The sequence below is a fragment of the Aplidium turbinatum genome, chromosome 12 (genome assembly GCF_918807975.1).
Source record: "Aplidium turbinatum chromosome 12, kaAplTurb1.1, whole genome shotgun sequence".
NCBI classification, from domain to species: Eukaryota; Metazoa; Chordata; class Ascidiacea; order Aplousobranchia; family Polyclinidae; genus Aplidium; species Aplidium turbinatum.
Genome location: NC_137483.1, coordinates 13,517,544 through 13,543,721, shown reverse-complemented (window position 1 = coordinate 13,543,721; position 26,178 = coordinate 13,517,544). Strand labels below are relative to the sequence as shown.

General features: G+C 36.5%; 2 protein-coding genes across 2 annotated transcripts; both read right to left on the bottom strand.

The window, feature by feature from the left end:
- Positions 1-4,538: 4,538 nt before the first annotated feature.
- Positions 4,539-6,011, bottom strand: LOC145780601 (choline/ethanolamine transporter FLVCR2-like). The gene has a single exon (XM_082592227.1). The coding sequence runs from the start codon at positions 6,009-6,011 to the stop codon at positions 4,581-4,583; it is 1,431 nt and encodes a 476-aa protein (XP_082448353.1). The 3' UTR covers positions 4,539-4,580.
- An 8,317-nt stretch (positions 6,012-14,328) lies between these two features.
- On the bottom strand, positions 14,329-16,243 carry LOC145781333 (choline/ethanolamine transporter flvcr2b-like). Its single transcript, XM_082593110.1, has one exon. It carries the CDS (start codon positions 16,141-16,143, stop codon positions 14,755-14,757), a length of 1,389 nt encoding a protein of 462 aa, XP_082449236.1. The 5' UTR covers positions 16,144-16,243; the 3' UTR covers positions 14,329-14,754.
- Positions 16,244-26,178: the final 9,935 nt, after the last annotated feature.

Sequence of the window (26,178 nt, the reverse complement as noted above, 5' to 3'; positions counted from 1 at the left end):
CACGTTAATTCGAACAGAAATAAGAATTTGTCAAAAGTCTCAGTCATTTTAGAAGATTTCACCACCGGTTACAGAACCATCTATGATTGTTACCTTGCACCCTGCAATGCTTGATGCAGATTTATCTGTAGATTTCCATCACGCATTGAAGCGGCGATCTGGTCATGAAATTTTGAACGGTTCCAGAAAAAGTTTTCTCTGCCTATAAAACGTTGAATGGTAGTTTTATCAATTTTTAATTTTATAGTGCTGGTCACAGCGGTAAACCATAATGTCTTCGTGGGAAAATTGTAACATAAGATTTCCGAATCCGTTCGTCTGTATGTATCGACCGAAAAAGAAACACTCCTTGAAACGTCTATTCAATAAGTGTATTCCTGTAAAATTAGCCCGCGGCTATCGAAATCGAGATGCAACGCCGTACACCTCTAAAAACTGTCACTACGATACAGATTACTTGGATAAAAGACGGAATCTTTGTCCAGCTAGCAAGCACTAAGCCAACAGTTAAATGTGCGGCCAACTTTCAAACAATCATTTTACGAAATGACCAGAATAGATAGCAATATCTCAAATTCACGTATGCAGTACTGTGACGCAATAATGAAAGACAATTATGAAGTCATTCCAACAGGTGTTTAAAGCTGATGTAATATTTCCTGTTTAAACAAGCCCAAACAGGCCCAAACAGGTTTGACACAAGTCTTATGAACGATGGTGCAATTTTGGCACATTTTCTAGCAACTTGCATGACGTAATATTCAGTAGACTTGAACGGTTTTTATATGACGTTTGATTAGGTGAACCATTGTCTGGAACAAGTGCTGCGAACCATCCTGTGATCACTTCCAATGTTAACCCTTTGAATGACTTCAGTGTTAAGAACAATGTCTCGTTTATTTGTTAGAGTATAGTCAATTTTTTTTTTTACCTTTCCATTTGGACTTTTCCAAGTTCATTTTGTTCCACTTGACTTTTGAAAAAGAGTATTTGTGATGATTAGTTCCTCTGATGTTGCATCCTATCCCCCCGTGTATTTCTCTTTCCAACTCAATATATGTACTGTATTATCTGTGCATCTATAACTTTTATTAACATAAAACCATTCGCACTGCCATTCACTTACTGAGACAAACTGCTGGTTAGATCACCCCAAGTTCAATGAATACGTGTGGAAGGCATTCAATCGCAATAAAATAATAAAGCAGTGTTGCCGGGGTTGGCTACATATAGAACAATATACTCCAGTGGTATTATCCTCACTTTGTTGATGTTTTTCCTATTTTTGCATTAAAATCTTCCATGATTACTTTGTAGTGACTTATTCTTTTCCGTTTCTTTACTTATTTTTTCATACTAATAAATCTACATAACCCTCTACTTCTTCCTCATCCTGGCGTGAGGTTGGTGCATATATTTGTATTATTTCCGTAGAGTATTTCTTGTTAATTTTTACTGTGAGGAAAACCACTCTATCAATAATTCCTTTTATTTCTATAATTTTGTGTATTTTGCTTTGATGAATTAAGAAAATAACTTCTTTTGTTAAAGTATCTCCCCCTCTGGTGTAGAGCTTGTGTCCTCCTCCAAGATGTTCTCCTTTTCTTTTTGTTTCTGCCAATCCAATTATTTGCCACTTAATCCTTGTTTTATTTAGCCCGTGTGTTAATTCTAAAAGCCTATTTTCGTCCTTTAAGCGTTTTACATTATAAGTAGAGATGTAAATTTTGTGAACCCGGAGAATCTTCGCACCCTCTACCTTTCGGCTGCAGGGGACTGAGGGCCTTTTTATGTGTTTGTTCATTTTTTATTTCAGATAACCCTCTACGATGATTGTTTGCTTAAATCAAACAATCTTTGTAGGCGTGGGGGGTTGTAAATTTTTAGACTATTAATTTTTGATAAATATTTTGAAAGTATCTAAAATAAGAAATGAGATTACCGTACACTGGTCAACACAATTTTTCTTGCATGGAGTTTTTCAATGAATTTAAGGTAGTTTGGGGCGCTGATTCCAAATCTGGTGTTAGTTTATGTTTATCACATCACATTTTTAAAATATGAAAACTTTTTTTTAATTGATAACTTTTACCTATTCAAATTATAAAATGTATGTTGAGGTTAAGCATCCATATATGGAATAATGTTTGCAATGGGAGGAAGCTGTTCCCTTATGAATGCTTTTCCAAAACTACGTTCGTGGTTGCATCCTTTTCGGTCATTAGCCTACTGACTGCAGTAAACAAACACTAAATAAATGAAATATATTTGAAAAAGTACAAACTGAAACTGCTTCATTAGTCCAAGTTTGATGTGCAATGGTAGTAGATGGATCTTTTTCCGATCAACTAGCTAGTTGTTTATGATATTTTTATCTCCAGATTTTATCGTATTTCTTGGTGGCCATTCTTTTTTTCCCAATGTTCTTCGTTAGCTCTACTATCCCAAACAATTAACAAAACGTCTCCAGTCACTTGAATGATATAAGGTAAACCATGGCCACCTGAAGATGCGGCCTAATTTGTCACATTTTGCAGATTTTGATTACAGCTACTGCTAGTGTTTGACTGACATGCTTTGAGATGTTTTTACTTTTTGCGGTTTCCTAATGATACAAAAAAATTTTGTTGCCTTGAAGAAGCAGTAGCTAATGAGAAAAAGTAAGTTGAAAGAGGCTAAATCAAACTGTTATTGAAAAATTAACAGTCTGACTAAAATCTTCGAAATCAAATTTTCTTTGTTTTTCAACAATTATCCTAAATAATAGACAGATAAGACCAAGCAACAACACGGCATTTAACATCATACAATTAGAGTGAACATAAAACTATAAACTACGAACGTTTTCGGCCATACACAAGTTAGCCCTTCTCAAGTAACGAAAATAACTGATCAAGACTAATTGTATAATGTTAAATGCCGTGTGGTTGCTTGGTCTTATCTGTCTATGGTTGAAGAAAGTCACCTCTCTACCAAAATTGTATTATCCTAAATCAGTTCTGAAAGTCCATGGCAGAAAAAAAATAAAAAAAAAGTTTTTGTTGACCAGTGTAAACACTGTGTTCTATGACGTCATCATGTTGTATCATTCATATTATTTTTCCCAAATGCGCATTCGCCTTTTCAAAATAGCCAGAAAGTGCGCATCGCTCATGAACTTATTAAGTTTATGCTTCAACTTAAAAAGATCTCACTGTCTCACTGTTTGCTTTTTGAAAAAATCGTGAAACGACTAGTAGCCTAAGTCCCAACTCAAAAATGCGGATTAGGTTTTAATAAAAGACGATAAAAATATTTTGCGTTTATGTGTTTTTGAATAACTAAATGATGTTGCAGCATTTAAGTTTCTTTTTCAATTGGTTGCCAGCATCTTAATCAATTAGAATTGTATTCATCCTTTAAGTTGGCTGGGAAATTTCAATGTCTGAAGTAGATTGAATTCAAAACCGTGACTCCGTGACTTCAAGTCTCGCTGATAAGCGTAATGTTTGAAAACTGAACCTTTTTAACAAGATACGGCAAGGTGGATATAAATGCTGTATCATCATCATCAGCCGGTCATGCCACTGCTGGCAGATGGCCTTCACATATGTTTCCACACCATTCTGTCTTTTGCTGTTCTCATCCAGGTGATGCCAATCTTTCCTTCTATGTCATCTCGCCATCTTCTTTTTGGTTTCCCTCTTTTTCGTATGTTCATGTACGTTCATGTATGTTCATGTGCTGTAACGTTAATGTCTTGGTGTCCATTCTGTGGTTATCTTGGCCCATCTGTTGTCTGTCATTCTTGTTACATGTCCCGCCCATTGCCACTTTAGGTTTGTTGCTGTTTCTATGATATCTTTGATACAAGTTTTGTTTCTGATGACTTCATTTCTAATCTTGTCTTTTCTATTTATGTTTAATATTATTCTTTTCATGTTCCTTTGCGCTGCTGCCATTTTTCTTGTTTGTTGTTTTGTGAAATGCTGTATATGATCATCTATTTTAATCAGTTGCTCAGTAAACTTCAAATTATTTACCAGCAGATTGATAAACGCTAACTCAAGAATTGTGGGATTTGTTCTTGCCAAAAGAAACTCTACACATTTTTAACTGGTAAAAGATTTGAAAATAGCTGCATATTTTTCTCTTGAAAAAAAATTAAAACATAAAAATTTATTCTTAAAAAAAATTTGTGTGGTTCAGTTGCTTGTGAATTTATTTTAAGCCAGAACAAACCTATTTTTTGTTCTTTTGCCGTCCCTCTAAATAAAGCTTTTGAAGTTAAGAGCTATAGGTTACATTCAATGGATGAAACATAGTCTATCCTCCTGTGAACTTTCTTTAAACACAAATAGCCTATTTTGTTGCTTCTTCTATAAGTTTCTTCTTTGCAATATAGCGGAAAAATAAAGTAGTGGCTAACAAAACGTAGCAGATTACAATACAAAAATCTCCAATTTATTTGTCGCCAAACAACGATTGTAAGAAATCATATATTTGCTTTTAGGACATTAGTCTACGACATAAAAAGCACTCGGTACCGGTAGCTACTTCAAAAAACAACATTTGAAACAGTGCAAGATTTTTAAGCGTATCTAATCACGTTCTTCCAGCAATACTTGTGTTTCGCCACGCTCTGCTTTAAGACGTTTATAAGGAGGATTTATGACAGCAAGCATAATTGTTGCAATGAGCAAAAGACCAAATGGAAAAGCTGTTGAAGCAGTTGGACCAATACTAATCAGTGTAAAACGTCCAATGATAGGATAAAGCAACCTGAATATACCCATTCCAATGATGTTCACCATTGTGACTAACATTGGAGGTTTAGGATAAGTAATTTCTAGTATAATCTCGTAAAGAGATGTATTTGCCATCCCAAGAAATATCCCTGTGGTCACTACACCCACGTAGACACATATCAACTTTCTAAGCTCAATACCAATCATAACTATGAGTGCTGAAACACATTCCAAACCAACACTAAACAAAACAATGTGTTTGTATTTCTTTGTCATGGTTATCAAGGGACCTGCAATAAATCCACCAAGAGTATATGCAATCCAGCCTCCCATAAGAACAAATCCAGCTTTTTTGTTGAGCTGCGTGTCGTTTTTGAAAGCGGATTGCAACACGGACGACAAAAGAACGCTGTTGTTCCTCAAGACCGGGTTGACCATACCAAACACCAACCAAATGCACACAAAATAAGGATCGCGGAAAAGATCTTTGATGACTTGAAGGTATTGCTTTAAAGCTTCCTTAAAACTTAAATCTTCGACGCTTCCATCTTCATTTTTCTTTCTGATCATTTGTGCTCGTGATTCGCTTGGAGGTAATGGTGGTTCGTCAATTACAAATATAAATACAGCAATTACAAGTAATACAGATACGAAAGTAACTACAATAAATAACCACATCAAACGTGCTCCTATTATTTCTATTGGATCGTTAATGTCTACCAGCAGTGGAGTTATGATTGAACCAACAGACTCGCCAACTCCTCTCCCCACAACTTGTAAAGCTACGGCAGTTGCGACTTGCTTAGTTGGGAACCAGATTGCAGCAGTGGCCGGTGGTATTGACCAGGATATGATATTGCTAAATCCCATGATGAATTGACCTACGATAGCTGATGGAAATCCTGTTCGCAGAGATACACCAACAGTCGTAAAAGCAAAACCTATTGCTAAAGTAACTGTCATCAGAACGAATGAGTTTTTGAAGCCAATTCTTGAAGTCACCCATGATAATGGTAAGGCCATGCTCAGAAATACAACTGATTGTGTCAAAATAAACCAATCCACTTGCCATGGTTGAATTCGAAGGTATTCTGTTAAAACACTGTTTATTGGTCCGTAACATGACTGATTAAAACCTCTGAGACAAATAGCTGTACTTGATATGAACAAGACAATCCATCGACGCGGATAAGCTTTCAATCTTGTTGACGGTTTTTCGTTCAACGGTATTTCATCCAGTGAGAGTGTATCACTCGGCGGCTTTGGTCCAGAAAAAACAGGCATAATAATTACAAAAAGATTTCAGTTTTACGTTATAGCCTATTCATCTACAAAATATTTGTTATTATGTATGACATAAGGTGCTCCTAATAGCTTTGTAAATACATATAAAGTCTATGTATGGTTTTGGAAGCTGACAAATGAATCCCATCATCATTTTTTCAAAAATAATGGACAAATACATCCCAGTAACCACACAGCATTTAACTTAATTTTATATTAAATTCTATGTGGTTGCTAGGATGTATTTGTCATTGGTCTAAAAAATCACTTCTTCACCGAAATTGTATTCTGCAAGCATGTCACCAAAGTAGGCTACATATTGTGGTTTTAGCAAAAAAGAGGACAAGTGTTAGGAGTCACAGTTAACGTCTTATAAGATTAGTAACTCGGTAAAAACTTATGAACTATCTTTTTCTGTCTGTATACTATTGCCTGATATTTTATTGCACTTAGCCTACTGTAGTACTATAACAATTTACTGAAATTTCGAATTAGAAAGACAATTTTTAAAAGAGATTTATATTTTCCGATTATTATTTGTTTGAAACCATGTTGGAAGCAATTTTTGTGGGTGGAAACGAAATTTAATTCTGTAAAAAACGATTTGAAATCGAATGAAATTCTTCACATCTTCATTCTTCAATAAAAACCAACATAGCCCATAGCCTATTGTTGATCGTTCGTAGACACTCGTGTACTTCATTATCGTTTAGTATGCTTCGGTTTCCTTTCTCGTTGAAAGTGGAATGAAATTGTCTTTATTTTAAAACAAAACCAATGGAAAGGATTTTGCCTCCAAACCAAATTATTTTTGTGTTGAAAAAATCTACCATCAAACGGACCGCTTACCAGAGGCAGTTTACCAGTTTATAATCGTAATAAATATACTTATTAACTTATGGCGGCGAACAACTACCTGACTTTATTTACATGAAAAACCTTTGAATATCCTACCAAAAGTAAAACAGACTGTTGAGATTTTTTTAGAGAAAACTACATTTGCTGTAACGTCCCTGATATACAAATAATGTAAAGTGTAGGCTACTCACAAATGATTGCTGCTGTGCACTGTTGTGACTTCTACCTCAAAATGTGCTGACTTCTAAACACTTCTCATAGATAGTAAAAATGTATATATATATATATGGAAACAATTTGTAAAGGCTTCAGATAGTAATAACTACATTTGATTTATATATGGATGGCAGTACTTTGGAACGAAGATAGTAGTTTAAAAATCACTTCATTTGTAAGACCTCCTATGGCTAAAAAGTCCAGTGCGTGACTGGCAGGTGCGACCGTAACAATAACATGTAAAACCTGCCACTATTAATGATGGGAATTTCCGACGATTCTGTCTATTGCGTATCTTTTCCTCTTGATGGGTGATACCAGTGATACGCGTTTTTTCATACTTGAAGACGTCCTCAAGCACAGTGAGTCTCTACAAATCTCTATCTACAGCAAGATTTTTCCAATGTCGAGTGTCTAAGTTACATACTTTCAATAAACTTTTAGAGTGTCTTTGAAGCGCTTTCTGGATATTAAAAATACTGTAAATAAAACTTATGGCAGTTGCATGTGATGCATTGTGGCTGTAGTAGTATAGTAGTTCAATAAATTATTGTTATATAATTTAATTTAAAACTGTCCTTCGACAAAGTGTCGCATTAGACAACGGTAAGATTCTTTGGCCTCCAAGAATGGTATTATTGGCCCTTTCTTCAACACATTTTCAGCATTCTGAACCTCGTTATTGATTGATATTGGCAAATCAAACACGGGTTGATCTCTAGTAAGCTATCAAAACATTAAAAACATTTGAGGTTCCATAATATAAGATGGTTGAAACAGTGCTGCTATGGCTTTTATTTGTGTACGGTAGAACCAAGATGACGTTAGTATTAATGACAATTCTAACATTTGTATCTATCGATACTCCAAGTGTATTGACAACACCCTTTACAGTAAAAGCAATTATCACGGCTATTATTTGCATATATTATTTATTATTGTATAGTTATGGACGTTATGAAAAAACGCGTATCACTGGTATCACCCATCAAGAGGAAAAGATACGCAATAGACAGAATCGTCGGAAATTCCCATCATTAATAGTGGCAGGTTTTACATGTTATTGTTGCGGTCGCACCTGCCAGTCACGCAGTGGACTTTTTAGCCATAGGAGGTCTTACAAATGAAGTGATTTTTAAACTACTATCTTTGTTTCAAAGTACTGCCATACATATATATACATTTTTAATATCTATGAGAAGTTTTTAGAATTCAGATTGACAATGCCATAGCAATATGGCAAAATCAATTTCTGATGATTAAAAATGAAGCTGGTGAACTGTAGTTGCGTGAATAACAAGGCTTATGCCCTTTAAAAGCACGTTGAACTGAAACTAAATATATACTACTGTATTAAATATACACTACTGAAACTATAATGGCAATTGTCGTCCTTCATGGGTCGCAACTGATTTTGACTTTGAAACCAAATGAAATGGATTAGGCGCCAGGCTGTGATTAGTCTAGTTATTGCTGTAGTTAACTCTTCAGTGATAAAGCATCTCTACTGCTATGGGTATTCTGCACAGTGGAAACTTTTCATGATCAAAAGTACATTGGATGCAATTCACGCAAATTCTAAGCTTTATATTGAGTAAAAAATTGCACCGCATGTTTAAGACTCTGTTCACGAATACCTAACCTATACGTTATGCAAAAATATGCAAATAAACGTGCAAATAAAAGTTGATAAAAAGATAATAAGCTGTTGAACAAGCGTTTGAACCTCGAACAGTGGTGCCGGAGTTAGTTGAGGATTGGGGGGGATAAATCAACATTTTATCAAATTTTAAATGATTTTGAACATTGGGGGGAATGCATGCTTTTATACACAATTTTAGTGGTACCGGTATTAAGTTTATTAAACAATTACCGGATCTCGGTAAATTAGCTGCTAACAGCATAATATACAGATAAGATATCATGGAGATAAAAGTGCTACCAGTGCTCTTGTAAATGACTACTGCAAGATTAAGAAACAAGCAAAGAAAAATTGGTACTTCCAGCGTGATTCGAACCTATGACCTTCCAATAAATAGGCCTATACTTAGTTTTTCCAAAAAAACAAAAAAGAGAAGTTATACTTTTGTTCTTGTCCTCTCCTTCACTAGAATCACTACACTTAGTGCACTATAGGACAAAGTCACTAGTCAGGAGACTGAAAACAATCGAAGCTACATAAGAACATTTGCAAATTTATGACAAAAGTAATAACTTTCAAACACATCACAAGAACTTGTTACAACCGAACATATTGCGTCTTACGGTAGCCTAGTGCGCATTGAAAACTCATTTAGCAATGTCATTTATGCGGACGGCCTGCACAGGAAATTAATACAATGAGTCCCCTCATAAGCATTACTGCAGTGCCGTGGCCATTGGCCTGGTCCAACTCGTCCTTAATACTTTCAATGAAGGTCCTTCATTGTCTAGCGTCAAATTCAAGGCTATTTAGAACTGTGATCAAACATCAATAAATAAAAACCAACAGCAATTCGAGATGCTTGCAAACAACTAAATCAAATTATTGGGAGGGATGCTGCCAAAATATTGGAAGATATATCCCCCCCATCCCCCCCTACTTCGGCACCACTGACCTCGATCACAATATTTAGAGTGTTCGAAACAAAACAGAAACGAAGCTTAATTTTGACGTAAAATTTCTTTGCTATAATTTTAGTTCATATTGATTTGTTCAATGGACATTTTAGTTTTGCTTCAAGTTGCTTTTTATAAAATCAAAATTTCGTTTCAGAAATAAAATCTGTTCCGGACATTAGTCTATTCATTTAAATGAACAAATGATCGACATGTAGGCTACAGTGGTGGTAGCCACAGATGCTAAAGTCATTAAACATCAGAAGCTAAGTGTAAACTGTTCATTACAAGGCCTGAGTGTATATTCTAGCTTGCTCTGTTAAACTTACGGTACTTCAAGTATAAAAGTGAGTTTCTGGCAAAGCCTCTCACTTTTCCGCGAAGTTAAAAAGTCTTTGGTCTAACTGAGCGGACTATAAATGGAAAGCAAAATGAATATAAATTATAGCTACCTACAATCGGATTGCTGTTAATCATACAAACTACGCAACAAAGAGTTGTAAGCCAAGTTTGAAATAGCTCGGGTCAAATACTCGCTTGAGCCCTCAGATAACACTGGTCTACACGATTTTTGAGGCATGAACCTTGAAAACTGATTTAGAGTAATTTTGGGATGCTGAATCTCAATCTGGCCTGTCTATCACTAACCTTTCGTTATAGCACTGCATTATGTTGGTGGTAAACACAACGCCAATCTTCCACTTTTGACAAAAGTAAAAATTTGATGTTATCATATCTCACAAACCTGATAAATCTGAGGTCAGATTCGGATTCAGCACCCTAAAATTACTCTAAATCAGTCTTCAAAGTCCATGGCGCAAAAAAAATTCTTTTCTTGTAGACCAGTGTAATGCTCACACGGCCCTGCCTATATGGAATAGACAGTTGTTTTGCCCATGAGACTGCACTCATCAGTATCGTACCCAGTGATGAGCATTATCGGCGATAATTTACCGGCGATAAATTATTATCGCCTATCGTTATCGCTCAATCATTTTTTCAGTTATCGTTCATCGTTATCGCCAAAGGCAATATTTGATTATCGCCGATAAATTTTATTTCGGATCAACACACAAGTGGAAAGAACATGAAAAGTAACATTTTTACTAGCCACCTAGTTAATGAAACTAAAGTTGAAACCAGTTCTTCTACAGTGCCTGAAGTGTGTGTGCACAGGTCGTTGTCAGGGGAGGGGGCACGCTCCCCTGCAGCGACGGCCCTGACAACACAATCATTTTTAGAGTTGCAAAATTGCAATGCAATGAAATGCATGCAACAATTCTCTTGTGGTTTTAATAGTAATAATGTTATGGTTTTATTTATTGTCGCTCTACAACAGCTAATGTATTTTAGCGACAGGGCTCATTTTTAATTTATATCAGGTTTACGATGTTATCACATTATTACCCGACTCATTCTCACTGCGCAATGCAGGATAGAACAAATTCGGTACTGTTTTTAAAGTCTTCGGTTTGACCCAACCTGGAATCGATCTCAGATCTACCAGCCCCAGAGTCTTATTGTTTTGCTGCAATCGGCAATCGCGAGTGAATTTTACAATTAAAATGTAAGCGCTCAGGCGACTTTTCTCTAAACAGCTGCAGAAAGCAAAATACAAAAGTTTGGAATTTTTATGGTACTGTATTTTCATTTGATTTAATTATTTTGCCTACTGCACGTAAGCGGCAGTGTAACTCCATTGATAAAAGCATCCAACTGGTATCTAAAGGTATAATTATAAGCACAGCGGTTACCTCAATGGTTTGATTCTGGATCAAGAGGTTGAAGGTTCGATACGCACTGCCGCTGTTGCGATTCTATTCATGCATAACTTACAAAAATTTTTGTATTTTTCGTCATGTTGATGAAAACAGTTCGTGCTGCATGGGATGGGGCAGCGCTAATCAAGAAAAAAAAAATTTTGTCATCGGACAATATCGGCGATAATTTTATCGTTATCGCTTTAGGCATTTTTCGTTTATCGATTATCGTTATCGCTTAACTGAAAAATGAGTTATCGCGCCCAACACTGATCGTACCACTAATTCATAAAACCTGTGCACTATTTGAATTAGTTATCGAAATTAAATCGACTAGGAATAACGCAACTACTGGTCCAGGTATATGACAGATGGTGTAGGCCAGAAGTGATAAGCCTAAGTTTACCATTCCTTAGTGTTGACTTGACATGTTCGGGTTTTAGTTAGCGTATTAATTCTTTGTTATTAGCGTGTACGAGACAGCAATGGAAAGATCCGCTTCATCTTGTGATATAACCTGGCTAAAAATCAATAAATGAGAATAGACGGTAAAATGTTGCGGAATTTCAAACTTTTAAAAACAGTTGAACAGGTGTAGTAAAATCTTGTGCTGCTGTGGATTATGGAGTCTATATATTCTGTAGGGTAAGCTTTGTGGCACTGCTACTAATGAAAACCTTGAGCAACAAATCAAGGCACTATAAAAAAACGCACTATCTCCAAAAAAATACGCTGTGGTTTCTTCAAGTATTCGGGCTCCTTGGAAATGTTACGGCCTCTAAAATCATGCCGGGTCGGGTCTAACAGTACTCCCTGCACTGTATCTTCCATTCAACACCACTGGCCACTACTACAAAGGCAATGGCTCTGCTACTACTGCAAGTTGACTTAATTGCGCAGAAAAAAAGACATCGCAAAAATTATGGAACCTATAGTGTAATGAAGCGCCTCAGACTTTAGAACACCAAAAAAAGATTATAGCTTATATTCAATAAACGATCAATAGCGCAAAAATTACAAACGCGATTCTGAAACACAACAAATAAAATCGTTTATAACATGATACGTTCTTTTTGTGTAAACTAGGCTTATAAGCTATATCAGGGGTCGGCAACCTACCGCCTACCATGGAATCATGAAATCATGCGGCCACAAGCCCCTTTACAAATTATAGTATAATATGTCTCTGTCAGTGGTATATTATAATCGAATGGGAGAGCAAGTACTTTTTCATTAATTATTTTGGTAGGCCCACGTCTTTGATTTGCTGAGTTTCTGTTTTTGTAAACAAGGAATTCAGTGTAAAACGCCATTTGACACAAAACAGAATTATTTTTTCCAAGATAATGGGTCAAACAAGAAACGGAAAAGTTAATCTAATCAAAAATAGCTTAAAACAGCAAATTTCTCTGTTACAAAGGAAAGCAAACCAATAAATTAGAAAATTCTTTTGCTAGCTATACATCATCATCATCAACAGTATCATAGCCGATGCGGCCTTTGATGAACTAGATGCTCAGTTCGTAAATTTTTCCAGTGTTCCCTTTGTCGCGCAGTGTCCCAAAGTGTTCTTGGTTGGCTGATTGATGTATTGAAATTAGATATAAATGTTGTTCTTTGTCTGCCACGAGCACGTTTCCCGAGAAGGCGGCCGCTTAGACAGAGATTTTCGAAATCTTCTTTTCTGATAATGTGACCGAGAAATTTAAGTTGCCTTTGAGTTATGTTGTTCAATAGTTCCTTATCTTGATGTACCTGGTTAGCTATACAAGGTAGCTCAATTAATAGCAAAAGACAAGAAACCGTATATTGATGACGAATTTGGGAAAAGATGTATGATGGATGTTGTTGAAAACATATGTCCAGAGATAAAAACAAACTATTTTTCAGATATAAGACTTTCACCAAGAACCGTAACTGGACAAAAGAAGAGATATCTGAGAACAGTTTCATGAAATTTAATAGGTTCTGCGGCCCATTGAATTATTTCAAGTGACAATGCGGCCCACTAAAATAAAAGGTTGGACATCCCTGCCTTTTATCTTTACTATGTTATTTTGTTTTGTTGCACGGCGATAAACTGTTTTATCAGCATCTACGACGTATGGTTACAAAAGAATTGACACTGCAAGAAAAGTACAATAAACATAGCAAGGTCATAGACTTCAAAGAACCGGCCCGCTACTCCAGCGGCAGCTGAAAGCAGTGTGATTTTGAGGTGGTGATGCACCCGAGGAAAGGTCCACCAGCTTTGGTCGCAGGGGCCAGGCTGTAGAGTCAAGGTGCCAGTGGAAGGAGAGTGTGGACTGAAAATCCGTGGACTGCAGGACCCGTCCGCAAAATTGAAAATGGGGAACGAGCCAGGAAGAGTGGAAGACACGCTTGAATTTCCCCCATGTAAAAAGGTATTGCGGCCCTCGCATAAATTCACAAGTATTCATTTGACCTTAGAACAATATGAGTTTGAGGCCCTTGATCTAAATCAACTAAACATGCAAAGTAAAATTCAACTTTAAAACAAAAATTATCGAGCACATTTTGAAACTAGAAAAAAATAATTTAAAAGTTATCACTCAACAAGGAAACACTTTTTGTTGACTGAGAACATTTGAATTCCTTTTAAAGTTTGCTCGCGATAATATTTGTTTCAAAGTTAAATTTTATTTTGCATGTTTAGGTGACTTACAGCAACAAAGTCCTGTGTTTTGCCATGCTAAACAGGTGGTCATTATCTGATACAGTCCCTTGAAGAAACCAGTCGTGTCTGATTGACGAAACGTCGGAATAAAAGCAGATTATCACCTTACACATCTTGTGATAGTTTATCTGTGTTTACACCTCAAGAACGCATCACGTTATTATACTGAATGCCTGGTGAAGAGCCTCATTCAATTTTTTATTAAAAGCATTTTAGAGCAAGTGTCAAACTCAATATACGAAAAAAAGATCTCACAATTTAATTTATTGCAGTGCATCAAGTTACTATAAGCAATATTAAAGGAACAACATTGAATACCTGGATATCCTTTAGTTTACAGCATAAGTCATATTCAACACATTAAAACACTGCACAGCTTGGTTTACAAAACAAACAGCGGTACGCAATTGCTCTGTATGCAGCTTACGGATGATATGACGTCGAATAGAAATTATCTCATTGTGATCCAAGTCACACATCACCAAAGAAATATAAAGAATATGAAAGTTGATCAGTCATATTCATAGCAAGTAAAAGTTAAGACAATTGCGGAAAGTTACTGAAAATTACTTCATGTCGTTAGACGCAAAAACTTGTGATTCTGCAACCATGCCTAGTTACGTTCTTCTAGCAACATTTGTGTTTCGCCACGCTCTGCTTTAAGACGTTTATAAGGAGGATTTATGACAGCAAGCATAATTGTTGCAATGAGCAAAAGACCAAATGGAAAAGCTGTTGAAGCAGTTGGACCAATACCAATCAGTGTAAAACGTCCAATGATAGGATAAAGCAACCTGAATATACCCATTCCAATGATGTTCACCATTGTGACTAACATTGGAGGTTTAGGGTAAGTAATTTCTAGTATAATCTCGTAAAGCGATGTATTTGCCATCCCAAGAAATATCCCTGTGGTCACTACACCCACGTAGACACATATCAGTTGTCTCACTTTCATGCCGATCATGACTATGAGTGCTGAAACACATTCCAAACCAACACTAAACAAAACAATGTGTTTGTATTTTTTTGTCATAGTTATCAAGGGACCTGCAATAAATCCACCAAGAGTATATGCAATCCAGCCTCCCATAAGAACAAATCCGGCTTTTTTGTTGAGCTGCGTGTCGTTTTTGAACGCGGATTGCAACACGGACGACAAAAGAACGCTGTTGTTTCTCAAGACCGGGTTGACCATACCAAACACCAACCAAATACACACAAAATAAGGGTCGCGGAAAAGATCTTTGATGACTTGAGTGTATTGCTTTAAAGCTTCCTTAAAACTTAAATCTTCGACGCTTCCTACTTCATTTTTCTTTCTGATCATTTGTGCTCGTGATTCGCTTGGAGGTAATGGTGGTTCGTCAATTACAAATATAAACACAGCAATTACAAGTAATACAGATACAAAAGTAACTACAATAAATAACCACATCAAACGTGCTCCTATTATTTCTATTGGATCGTTAATGTCTACCAGCAGTGGAGTTATGATTGAACCAACAGACTCGCCAACGCCTCTACCCACAACTTGTAAAGCTACGGCAGTTGCGACTTCCTTAGTTGGGAACCAGATTGCAGCAGTGGCCGGTGGTATTGACCAGGAAATGATATTGCTAAATCCCATGATGAATTGACCTACGATAGCTGATGGAAATCCTGTTCGCAGAGATACACCAACAGTAGTGAAACCAAAGCCTATTGCTAAAGTAACTGTCATCAGAACGAATGAGTTTTTGAAGCCAATTCTTGAAGTCACCCATGATAATGGTAAGGCCATGCTCAGAAATACAACTGATTGTGTCAAAATAAACCAATCCACTTGCCATGGTTGAATTCGAAGGTATTCTGTTAAAACACTGTTTATTGGTCCGTAACATGACTGATTGAAACCTCTGAGACAAATAGCTGTACTTGATATCAACAAGACAATCCATCGACGAGGATAAGATTGCAACTCAGTTGAAGATTGTCGGTTTGTAGATGTCCCTTCTGTCATTGTTTTAGAATCTCAATTATGGTAAATTTTGAACAAAAATGGAGCAGTGAAAGCTATTTTTTTTACTTCATATTATCTTTGGTTCACTACAAAACCTTGTTACTGTATCATATTCAGTTGTCAGTATGGAGCACTGCAAAATACAACGTAAGCTTCTTGAAGCGTTTGTTTCTCCTCTTCTAGTTCAATTCAATTTGTTTTTGTTTCTGACCATCACAACGAACAACAATGTATGCCAAACATAGCAAAGGTTTAGAATAAGGTAAAAGCGACAAAACGCAGTCGTTATAATGTGCTTGATACCAAAACAGGGCAATCAGCTTAAAATATGGCACGATCGCAATTCCTCAAGTATCAACTTTAACGTTTAACTTTTAGTTTACGGTCCCGAATCAATATGTTGCATCTTAGATATTACTATACAAATTAGAATTACTCGGCTACTCGTTTGTTTTCACTAGTGTGATAAGGTTCCTTATCCGTTCAGTCAATTTTGACTCTCGGTCGCTCTATATATCATCTCCCTCCACAGCTCTCGATTCCTCACAACCGCTTTGCTCTTCCATCCCATCCCGCTTATTTTTCGTCACTGTATCGAGCCATCTCGTTTTGTGACGACCCTTTCCTCTTTTTCAGCTGACCAAACCAAACATGATATCTTTTTCCAGTGATGTGCTTCTCATAATGTAGCCAAAATATGAAAGCTTCTACTTGACTATTCTAGCTTGTAGGGATATGCCCGGTTTAATTTGGTCCAAAATCTGTTTATTGCAAAAGTGGATTAACTTTTGATACTGCCTAGACTTAGTCAAAATGCTGCAAGCGTAAGCTAATCAAATTTTGTTCAAACCTTGAAACACTGTGTTTGTGCAGCTTTTCAGTAAAGCGACTCTTTTGCTAAGTCTGAATACAAACTGAAAATCCTTTGCTCTCAAACGTTCGAGAAAGTGATCTAATATCGCTCATGAAGCCTGCCGCTAATTGAATTTGTAATGACAGAATGTTCAATGTAGCCCCAAGTTGCTGCTGTTTGAAGCCTTCGACCAAACATTTTCTACGTGAAAAGATTGAAGAAATCAAACATTTGGTCATCTCAAAAAATCGAGGTACGTGATTAATTACACTGACTCTAAGAATTTTTTTTTTAATTTTAAGCAAAATTTTGTTGAATCAAACTCTGGCTAACGAGTAATCTACCCAAACACTAAGGTTGGCACAACTTGCGCATGAAAGTATTTTCAGCAGCTACAAAGACACCAATACACAAAGACAGCAATTTCCTCTGACTTGAAATTAACGCGTACATCAGCACGTTTTAAACTTATACAAGCAACATCTGACATTTACTCAATTAATTTGAAATTTGCCGCAAGCTGACTGCGGATTTGGTTGTGCTCTGCAGAACGTGATTTAAATCTGAGTGAACAAAATGAACGAATGCATACTATCGGACAAACTGAAATCTGAACGCTTTCATGAGTTTACTCAATTAATTTGAAATTTGTCACAAGCTGACTGCGGATTTGGTTGTGCTCTGCAGAACGTGATTTAAATCTGAGTGAACAAAATGAACGAATGAATACTATCGGACAAACTGAAATCTGAACGCTTTCATGAGTTGGGCATGGCATGTAAGCTATAACATCAGTTAAATCTATATGTATATACTAATTAAACAAAACAAGAAAACAAATATAAAAATTGAATGAGGCTGTTCACCAGGCATTTAGTTAAATAACATGATAGCCTACGTTCTACTAGTGCAAACTAAGCTGTACTATCACAAAATTGTGTAAGGTCATAATCTCTAGCCTCCTGAAGAAATCAGTCTTGTCTGATTGACGAAACGTCGGAATAAAAGCAGATTATGACCATACACATTTTGTGATAGTTTAACTTAGTTTGCACTAGTAGAACGTATCATGTTATTTAAAAGAAGTATAAAGTAATAAATTGAGTTTCGCTTTTAGCAGCATGATCGTTGCTTACTTCACAACGTAGATAACGAATTGTTTTAGCCTGATGCTGCGAGTTCGCTGTGGTATAGCGAATTGCATTAGATTTCGGAACACAGTTCCCCAGTGACAAATGATGTTGAACACCACCATTTGTCATACCATTCGTCATAGTCATTCGTCAAACCGGTTCGGTGGCTCAGTGGTTAATGCATCCGCCTCCGAATCGGTAGGCATGGGTTCGGTAATCTGTCGGGTCATACCAAAGACTTTTAAAAATGGTACTGAATCTAATTCCTGCTTGGCACTGAGCAACGGAATAAAATTCGAGCAAGAAATTCGAGTAATAATGCACTCAGTTGCGCCTCTATTCGGCTGCATTGACACTGTCTGCTTTGTAAAGGGCTGAGGAGCAACGGATTCTGTGATGTATACAGCGCTATATAAAAACAAGCATTATTATTATTTGGCTACATTTAGGAAGAACGAAAATAAATTATGTAATTAAGTTCAGGCTTTCATGCAATACTTCTTGAATGACATAAATTCGATCAATTTTCTCAATAACACAGCCTATTAGTTACAACCAGCCGCAAATAAATTTAATTTGCAAATATCACTACGCAATACGCATGTAGGCCTACTGAAGCGATGCATACGGCACAAATGCCAATATGCAATGCATGCTACCAAATTGTATTACCACTTAGTGAATATTATAATGTGGCAATCTTACGCCCTGTTTGAGTCTTTGAATGATCGAAACTCTGCTTGGTACTTTACTTTCTTGTTTGTCTTAGCATTAAAACAGAAGCTTCATGCAGTAAGAAGTAGAATATACGTATTTTTGGCTTCCCTTGTCTGTTGAAGTCTTGCAAGTGAACTAAGTGGGCAACAAAATAAATGAAGTAAATGTGAGGTATTTTTGGATAAAATATATGTGACGTCATATTTTTTCTGCCATGACCAAGCTCTTTTTTCGACACAGTTTTAACTTTGCAGGCTTTCAGCACACATGCACTCGATAGCTTATACGCCTGGGGTCACCAACTGGCGGCCGCCGTGCTGTTATGTGCGGCCCTCGAAAGGTATCAGCATACAAGTATAACCAAAAATACTTTTCTTGAGAAGTTAAAGAGCATGAAGGCAAAAAATACTTTCCGGGAAGCATATTTTCGCTTTGCATACGATTCCACTGACCAATCAGATTGTAGTTCTAGGTGGGGTTGCTTAAAGGTATTCCAATGCGATGCCCAGCCACACTGTCCCAGTGGTTGATTAAAATGCGTACAAAGTGGAATATTATGCTTCCGGGCAGTTGAAAAATATTTAGCTTAGTAGCCTAATGCAAAAATGTTGTTACTCAATAATTCTTGCCATGCTGGTAAGCACTGTAAGTGACAGTTGTCTAATAATCAAAGAAAGGCGGTTTTGTAGACTCTCACAAAAAAGATGAAAAACCAACTCATTGCTTTTTTAGAGGGAACGTTGTTCATGAGTTACGATAGAAACGTAATTTCGGTGATTTCCACAAGCGTTTGTTTCATGATGCCTGGTTTTTTTCTCCTTGTTATTGAAGCCTATTTTCGCTGATATGTTTGCAGGTCGCTATTGTTGCCTGCATTGCGATGTGTCAAACATTTCCTTGTTTACTGAAATTGTTAATTGCAAGATATCTTTTGTGAAGCAAAGGGACAACACCAATCTTGCTTGGCGATGAATATTTGCTCGCCTCGCTATAAGTGCACAAAACAAGTGGCCTCGTTTATTAGACATTGTTAAATAAGTCAAAAGTGTTGTTAAAAGAGCTTGGCCTGGCAGTAGCGCTGTTCGACTAATTTTGTTGCTGCTGTATTTTAAGATAAATATTAACAACATGTAACGTTGGATACTGGGTACGAAATGCTTCTTTTCTAGCATAAGAGTCAACCTACCCAAAATTTTATTAGTGCGGCCCGCTACAGCTCTCCTTAGCGCCAAAGTGGCCCGCATGCAAAAAAGGTTGGTGACCCCTGGCTTACGCAATAGAAGGGAACTAGTGCCCAGACCATTTATGCAGCTCAGTTCATCAGAACTTATCATAATCTAATTTCCTCACCGTAAAGTAAATGCTTCACGGCCTTTAGCTAAATTAACAAATGCATCTGACTTATATCTACATCTTGCGCCCTGTCTTGCGTATACAGCAATCCGATAAAATTAAACACATGTCGTTTTTTTACGTTTATGTTCTTGATGGTAGGCCTTATTACACTTTTTCACTGCATATACAGAGTATATTTTTTACCATGGTTTGCAAACAGAGGCAATTTTATAAACTGATTTAGCGTTCTGTAGACAAATGCAAAACAATAAGCCAATACTGCCTTTAGAAATTATGGCCCATCAAAATCTTCATCCGGCTCTGCTTCATACGAACTGATACAAAGTTGTTAATTTACAATAACAAAATAGCATATATGTCTCAAACAGACACAACTAGAAGACTTTGCAACATTACCGTATTGACTTTATTAATCTTCTTCGACTATTTTTCGTCCAGAGTGTCATTACCAATTGGCTATTTGTAATACAAATTTTCTTAATGTCAACACAATAACCTATATTTTTTCTAAATGTATACATACCCGTTTTGTTATCTGTTGCAAATGTTGTATTTTTCAAAAATATGCTAATTATTCTAAAACGACCAGGTTACAGAAATATATGAACTTAGACCAGTGAATACTTTTTATAGCTTCCTAGGCAAGCGACAAAACATCTAGCAGGCGGCTATGTTATTTTTTTGTCTCTGAGGTGATAGCCTAATACAATTGGATAAGACGCAATCGTCTCAAATATGCTATTGGATGCACTCCTTGAAGAAAGTCAAAATTCCTATCAAACGTAAAATTTAATTCATTGTAAAATCCAAATTTTTAATCACCTTTCGGTTAAAAATAAATGCTTGGTGCATACCTAATTGTAAGGCACAGTGATAACCATTTTGTGCAGTGATAAACTGCAAAATGCGCAGTGATAAAATAAGTGTTTTTTGGCGGAATAATAAACAACCGCATACAAAACAGAAAGCAGATTTCTTTTATGCTATTAGTTTCGATTTTTTTAACCAATCAGTGTGAAATAAATTTTGTTTGAAGTTGTCTGATCGATGATGTAATAATGTCTCTCAGCTTTTATCAGATCATTTACGCAGTGGCCAGTGAACATAAGTGTTCACAGTGAGACATGAGACTACTTGCAGACAAGCGCTACGCGCTAATACGTCAAACTATCCGTGACATCAACATGAATATGCTACCGCTCTCTGAATATAACCCAAGATCTGCTATTTTGAGGTGGATGAACGACAAAGATGGCAAAGTTAAAAAACCGCCAAAAGCAGGGAAGTAATAATGGTTTGCAAAAGTTTTTCGTGATAATAACAAAGGTGTGATTTCAGACTAAACAGAAACTATTCAACGCAAATTTTGAGAAAGTTAATTTCCTCTTTCCTGAGTAAGGGAATATACAATGTACATTGACATTGCATCGGTTTTTTGCTTATAGTTCCCATGAAACCTCTTTTACGTTTTTCACAGTTGTTTTTGATGTGACATCACATCTTTCAAAGCCAAACCACACAAATTTCTTCCCAATAAAAATTACAAAAAAGATAATTAGGCTACAGACTTTTCAAACTACATGAATATGTTTCCAGGCGTGCTATGGAAAATAAATTAAACACTGCAAAAGAACAATTATAAAAAATAATTTTTCGAAACAAACTTACAAACAAACTGTTATTAAAGGAAATCGAGATGAAAAGCATAAAGTTTTGGTCAAATATATTCAGTCTACGCTTGCAAATGTTGAGTGTTCCTCATTTTTAGTCAAAGATTCTGTCAAGGAACTGCAATCATATTCAACTAAATATGTGATTTAAACATGGCAGAAGTATTCGCTCTGCCACTACAACTCCTTTGGCAAACTTAGCACACAAACTTGCGAATCCTAAAATGATTCTAATTCCTCCATTTCATTTCCAGCTTTTTTTCTTCCCTATTCCTCTTTGGAACAATTTTTTTTCCGAGAATCAAAAAGTCCTCCCTTAGTAGGCTAAGTAAAGTGGCTCCGGTTTGAGAACCACTGGTATAACTCTATCAAGTATAAACTTATGAGAAACTACCAAGATAGTTTTCAAATAAAAAAGGCTCTTTCAATTAGCCTATAGATAACACTTCCTTCAATCAATCAAGTCTTGTGTAGAAGACTGACAGGATCTTCCAATGAAAACTGCTACAGACTCTCAGTAGTCACAATACAGTTTAGATTCTTCCATATCCGCTTTTAACTACCGTAATCATTTTTAATTTGTGAGGTCTGTGCATTGTGCAAGAAAGAAAGCTTGTCTATTCATATTTTTGTGTTTTGGCTTGGTTTTATTGTCGATTTCAAAGGAAAAAGTTTTAGTTTTTACCATTGCATGACGAATCTGTTTGCTTTTTCATGCAGTTAATACGCAAATTTCAGAAATACGATTTATTGCGACATTACAATAGTATACTAAAAACACCTTCACAGTGTGAAGGTCACATTGTGTGTTGCTTTAAGTCACATTCAGCACTTTTTGCTCACCTCAACAATCCCGCGGTAAAGTTGCGAAACTTCTTATCACTACGTTTGATCCATAAAACCGAAATCTCTGACAGCTTGCAATATCTCCATGAGCTATCACAAAAATTCTGCTTTTTTATTCGTATCCACTTGCACTCCTAATTGTCGAAAAATATTGATAGGGCAGCTTGCCAAAACAAAATTTCCGCACTTCTTTCAACAAGAGCATATGCTATTTTATGGAAGTAACATCCTGAAACATACTTCCTGGTAACTTCCTTGTGTACATTGCAAACTACGCAGCATATGATTATTGCTAAAAGAAAAATTTCTTAATATTTTCTGGAGACCCTCAATGTGATCCTATTCTATGGTTTGATTGATACAGAAGATACAGAAGATACAGAAGCATCCAAAATGACCAGTCTTTCACTGCTCATGGCTAATCAGATTGAATTGCACTGTTTTTTTTTCTCCAGATGTCACAATAAGTATAGACGCTGGTACTTTACATCATGGGCTCCGTTAGAGGGGGTCGGAGGGGAGATTACCCCCACCAATTGGAGTGGGGGTAACTAATGCAAAATTACCTCCACTCCTCCACTAATGCAGAGATAAAAATTTAATTTTTAATGTTTTTTTACTTTTGTGTTTTACAGTATTTCCATTTTTTGTAGTATTTCCAGTGTGGAAAAACTTGTAAGATTGCTATTGGTCAAGGGCCCTTCTTCTGCAGAAGCTGAAAGATCGTTTAGCTCGCTACGCCGCAATCATGGCATGACTGCTTTAAGACTCAATTCCATTGCAATGCCCAATGCCCATCAAGTGTATTTGGATGAACTAAGTGTAGATGAAATCTGCAAAAAAATTGTTTTCAACAATGCACAAAGATTTAAAGTTTTTGGAAACTTCTGACTGTTCTACTTAGAATAGAAGCAGAGTGCACACAGTGTTTTGTTTGAGTTGAGGTGTTCGTTTATAATTTATATTAATGCTATTTCTTTACAGTTTTTGCGAGATTTTGGTACAAGGTATTACCTGGGTCCTGGGTGTTATGGCATTTTTTGTTTAGTGTTATTTCTTATACGCACAGATGGTACGCCTTCCTGTAGTATCGATCAAGATGTCTCCCTATTTTCAGTTGTTGTAAACGTTAATACATTTTAGCTTTTGTTTTATTTTCTTCTGAGTTGAATGTAGGCCTGGAGGCCCTAGATCAGTGGTTCTTAACCTTTACTAACCTGCCGAACCCTTACGCTAATCTGCAAGCTTTCGTTGAACCCCAAATTTTCACTGAGTTACAAAAACAAAAATCTAACACATTTAATAGTAATACATCATTGTATCAAAGAGACTTCTGTTGTTGTTTTTCTGAGACCAATAGTGAGATTCGAGGCTTTGTCTTGAAAACAGCAATTCTCATGTCATTTTCGCATGCATGCCGGTTTCGTTTTTTTGCTTTAACATCCACCAGAATAGAAAACGCATCCTCGCATAAATAAGTGGTTACCTATGGCATGAGAACTTCAAGGGCAACTTTTGTAATAAAAGGATAACTTTCCATTTGTTGGGACCAAAACGTTTGAAGATTTGTTGTGTTGAAGTTTATTTTTTTCACCTTGCTTTCTTGAAGCTCGATAATGTCATCCAAGTATGTATTGTCTATATCTGCTATAAGCATATCTCAATAGTATCATAAGTTCATGAGCATATTTTAAACATGTAGCCTACTATATGTTCCTGTCACTGACAAATAAACCATTGATTGGCTGACGTATCCATGCTGGATATTGCGTTTGCTCAGGAAGATAGTTTTGAAATGAATTTTGCAACTTCTGCAAATTCTCAGTAAATACTGGCTAAAGCCTATGGACTTCTGCAACTTCTCGATTAATTGCTGTCCCGGAACTACTTACTACCTCGTCCAGGTCCAGACGTGGAAAGTTAGCAAAGTTGTTAATATTTTCCAATCGCTGCTACCACAACTGCAATTTCCTCTGAAAAGCATTTGCTCTTCAGCTTTTAAGTTACTACATTTTTACCACTCAAACACATTTTTACCGTCAAACACGTAGATGTTTATTAACCATCACGTAAGCCGCAATCAAGTTTCGGCTGGACAATATTTTCCAAAAATATTCACTGATATATCATTCAGTAGGCCGTGTATTAATGTTTCATAGGACGTTTGCGCCGAACCCCTGAATCAGCTTCGTCGAGCCCCAGGGGTTCGATCGAACCCTGATTAAAAACCACTGCCCTAGATGCTGAAACTTTTCCTTTCACTGTGGATGTTATGGCACAGGCACAGTATGGCACAGTTACCGTGTTGTATTCACGTAATTGTAAATTAAGCTATAGATTTAAGCTTTGACCTTAACGCTTTTGACCTTTTAAATCTAACCTTTTAGCGTCTGAAGTAGGCTATACAAAATTTGGAGGACGTGAGACAAGGAAGAATACAGAAAGAGATTTTTGCGTACGTCCTCTCTTCCGGTCAAAATTGTTTCAAAACCCCAAAAATGTGGCAATTGTTAAAAAGCTTTTGCTCGAGATTTTAGATTCGTTGAAATAATATTTCGATTTTAAGTCGTGTTGAAAGGCAAAAATCTTCTGCGCGAAACATGCCGCCTAAGACGCTGTATAAGAAACTGAAGCTTTCAGTAATGCGAAGGAGGTCTGGGGGGCGACTTCGCAAAAGTGGGCCTACATGTGATGCGATATAATCCAACAAGCCCCCGTCGATGTCAAAACATCGTCCCCGTCCATGCTTAAATTACCCCCCCGCCACTCTCAGGAAGTGCCGGAGCCCCTACTTTACATACTGAAATGAGAGAGAAAAGAAGCTAAAGACCTTACTAAGTCACTAAGTCAGGAGTCAGCTTCCGCCCTATCAGTGAAAGTATGATACAGAAGGTGTTACTGTTAAGATACCAGTGAAAATTAAACTGAAAACTGGATCGGACAACACCAGTCCAAGAGTATATAGCGTTTCTCTATATCTGTTGTGGTACCTAGATGGCTATGGTGCTATTCTATTCTATTCATGTTGTGTATAATTGTACCGTGCTATTGTTGCAACAGACAAAATAAAAGTTTTTTCTCTCTCTCTCTCTATGTTTATGAATTGTATGTTATTGTGATGTAAGCTTATTACGTACTAGTAGTATAAAATTTGATAGCTAAATAAAATTATTTCTCTCTCCTGATAACTAGCTTATGTGCAAACACTTGCACTTGGGCTATCACTGAGTGATGGACTTACATTGCATACGGTATTTCCTAATATTCAAAAAAAGAGCCCAAAATCCCGCAACCCAAAGTTAAAACTACAGTAGACCAAAAATTGGCAATTTGCGACTGCTAATTGTTTCCACACTTTAATAAAACTAGCCACATTCTGAAAAAAAACATCGCAAATTGGCAACTCTGCCACCAACAGAACCTTGAAGCAATCTCGCAATGAGCGGAATTTTTGATTGTT

What these genes read in the sequence shown, in the direction of transcription:
- LOC145781333 (XM_082593110.1), bottom strand. Translation starts at nt 16,143, where the DNA reads ATGACAGAAGGGACATCTACAAACCGACAATCTTCAACTGAGTTGCAA.
- LOC145780601 (XM_082592227.1), bottom strand. Translation starts at nt 6,011, where the DNA reads ATGCCTGTTTTTTCTGGACCAAAGCCGCCGAGTGATACACTCTCACTG.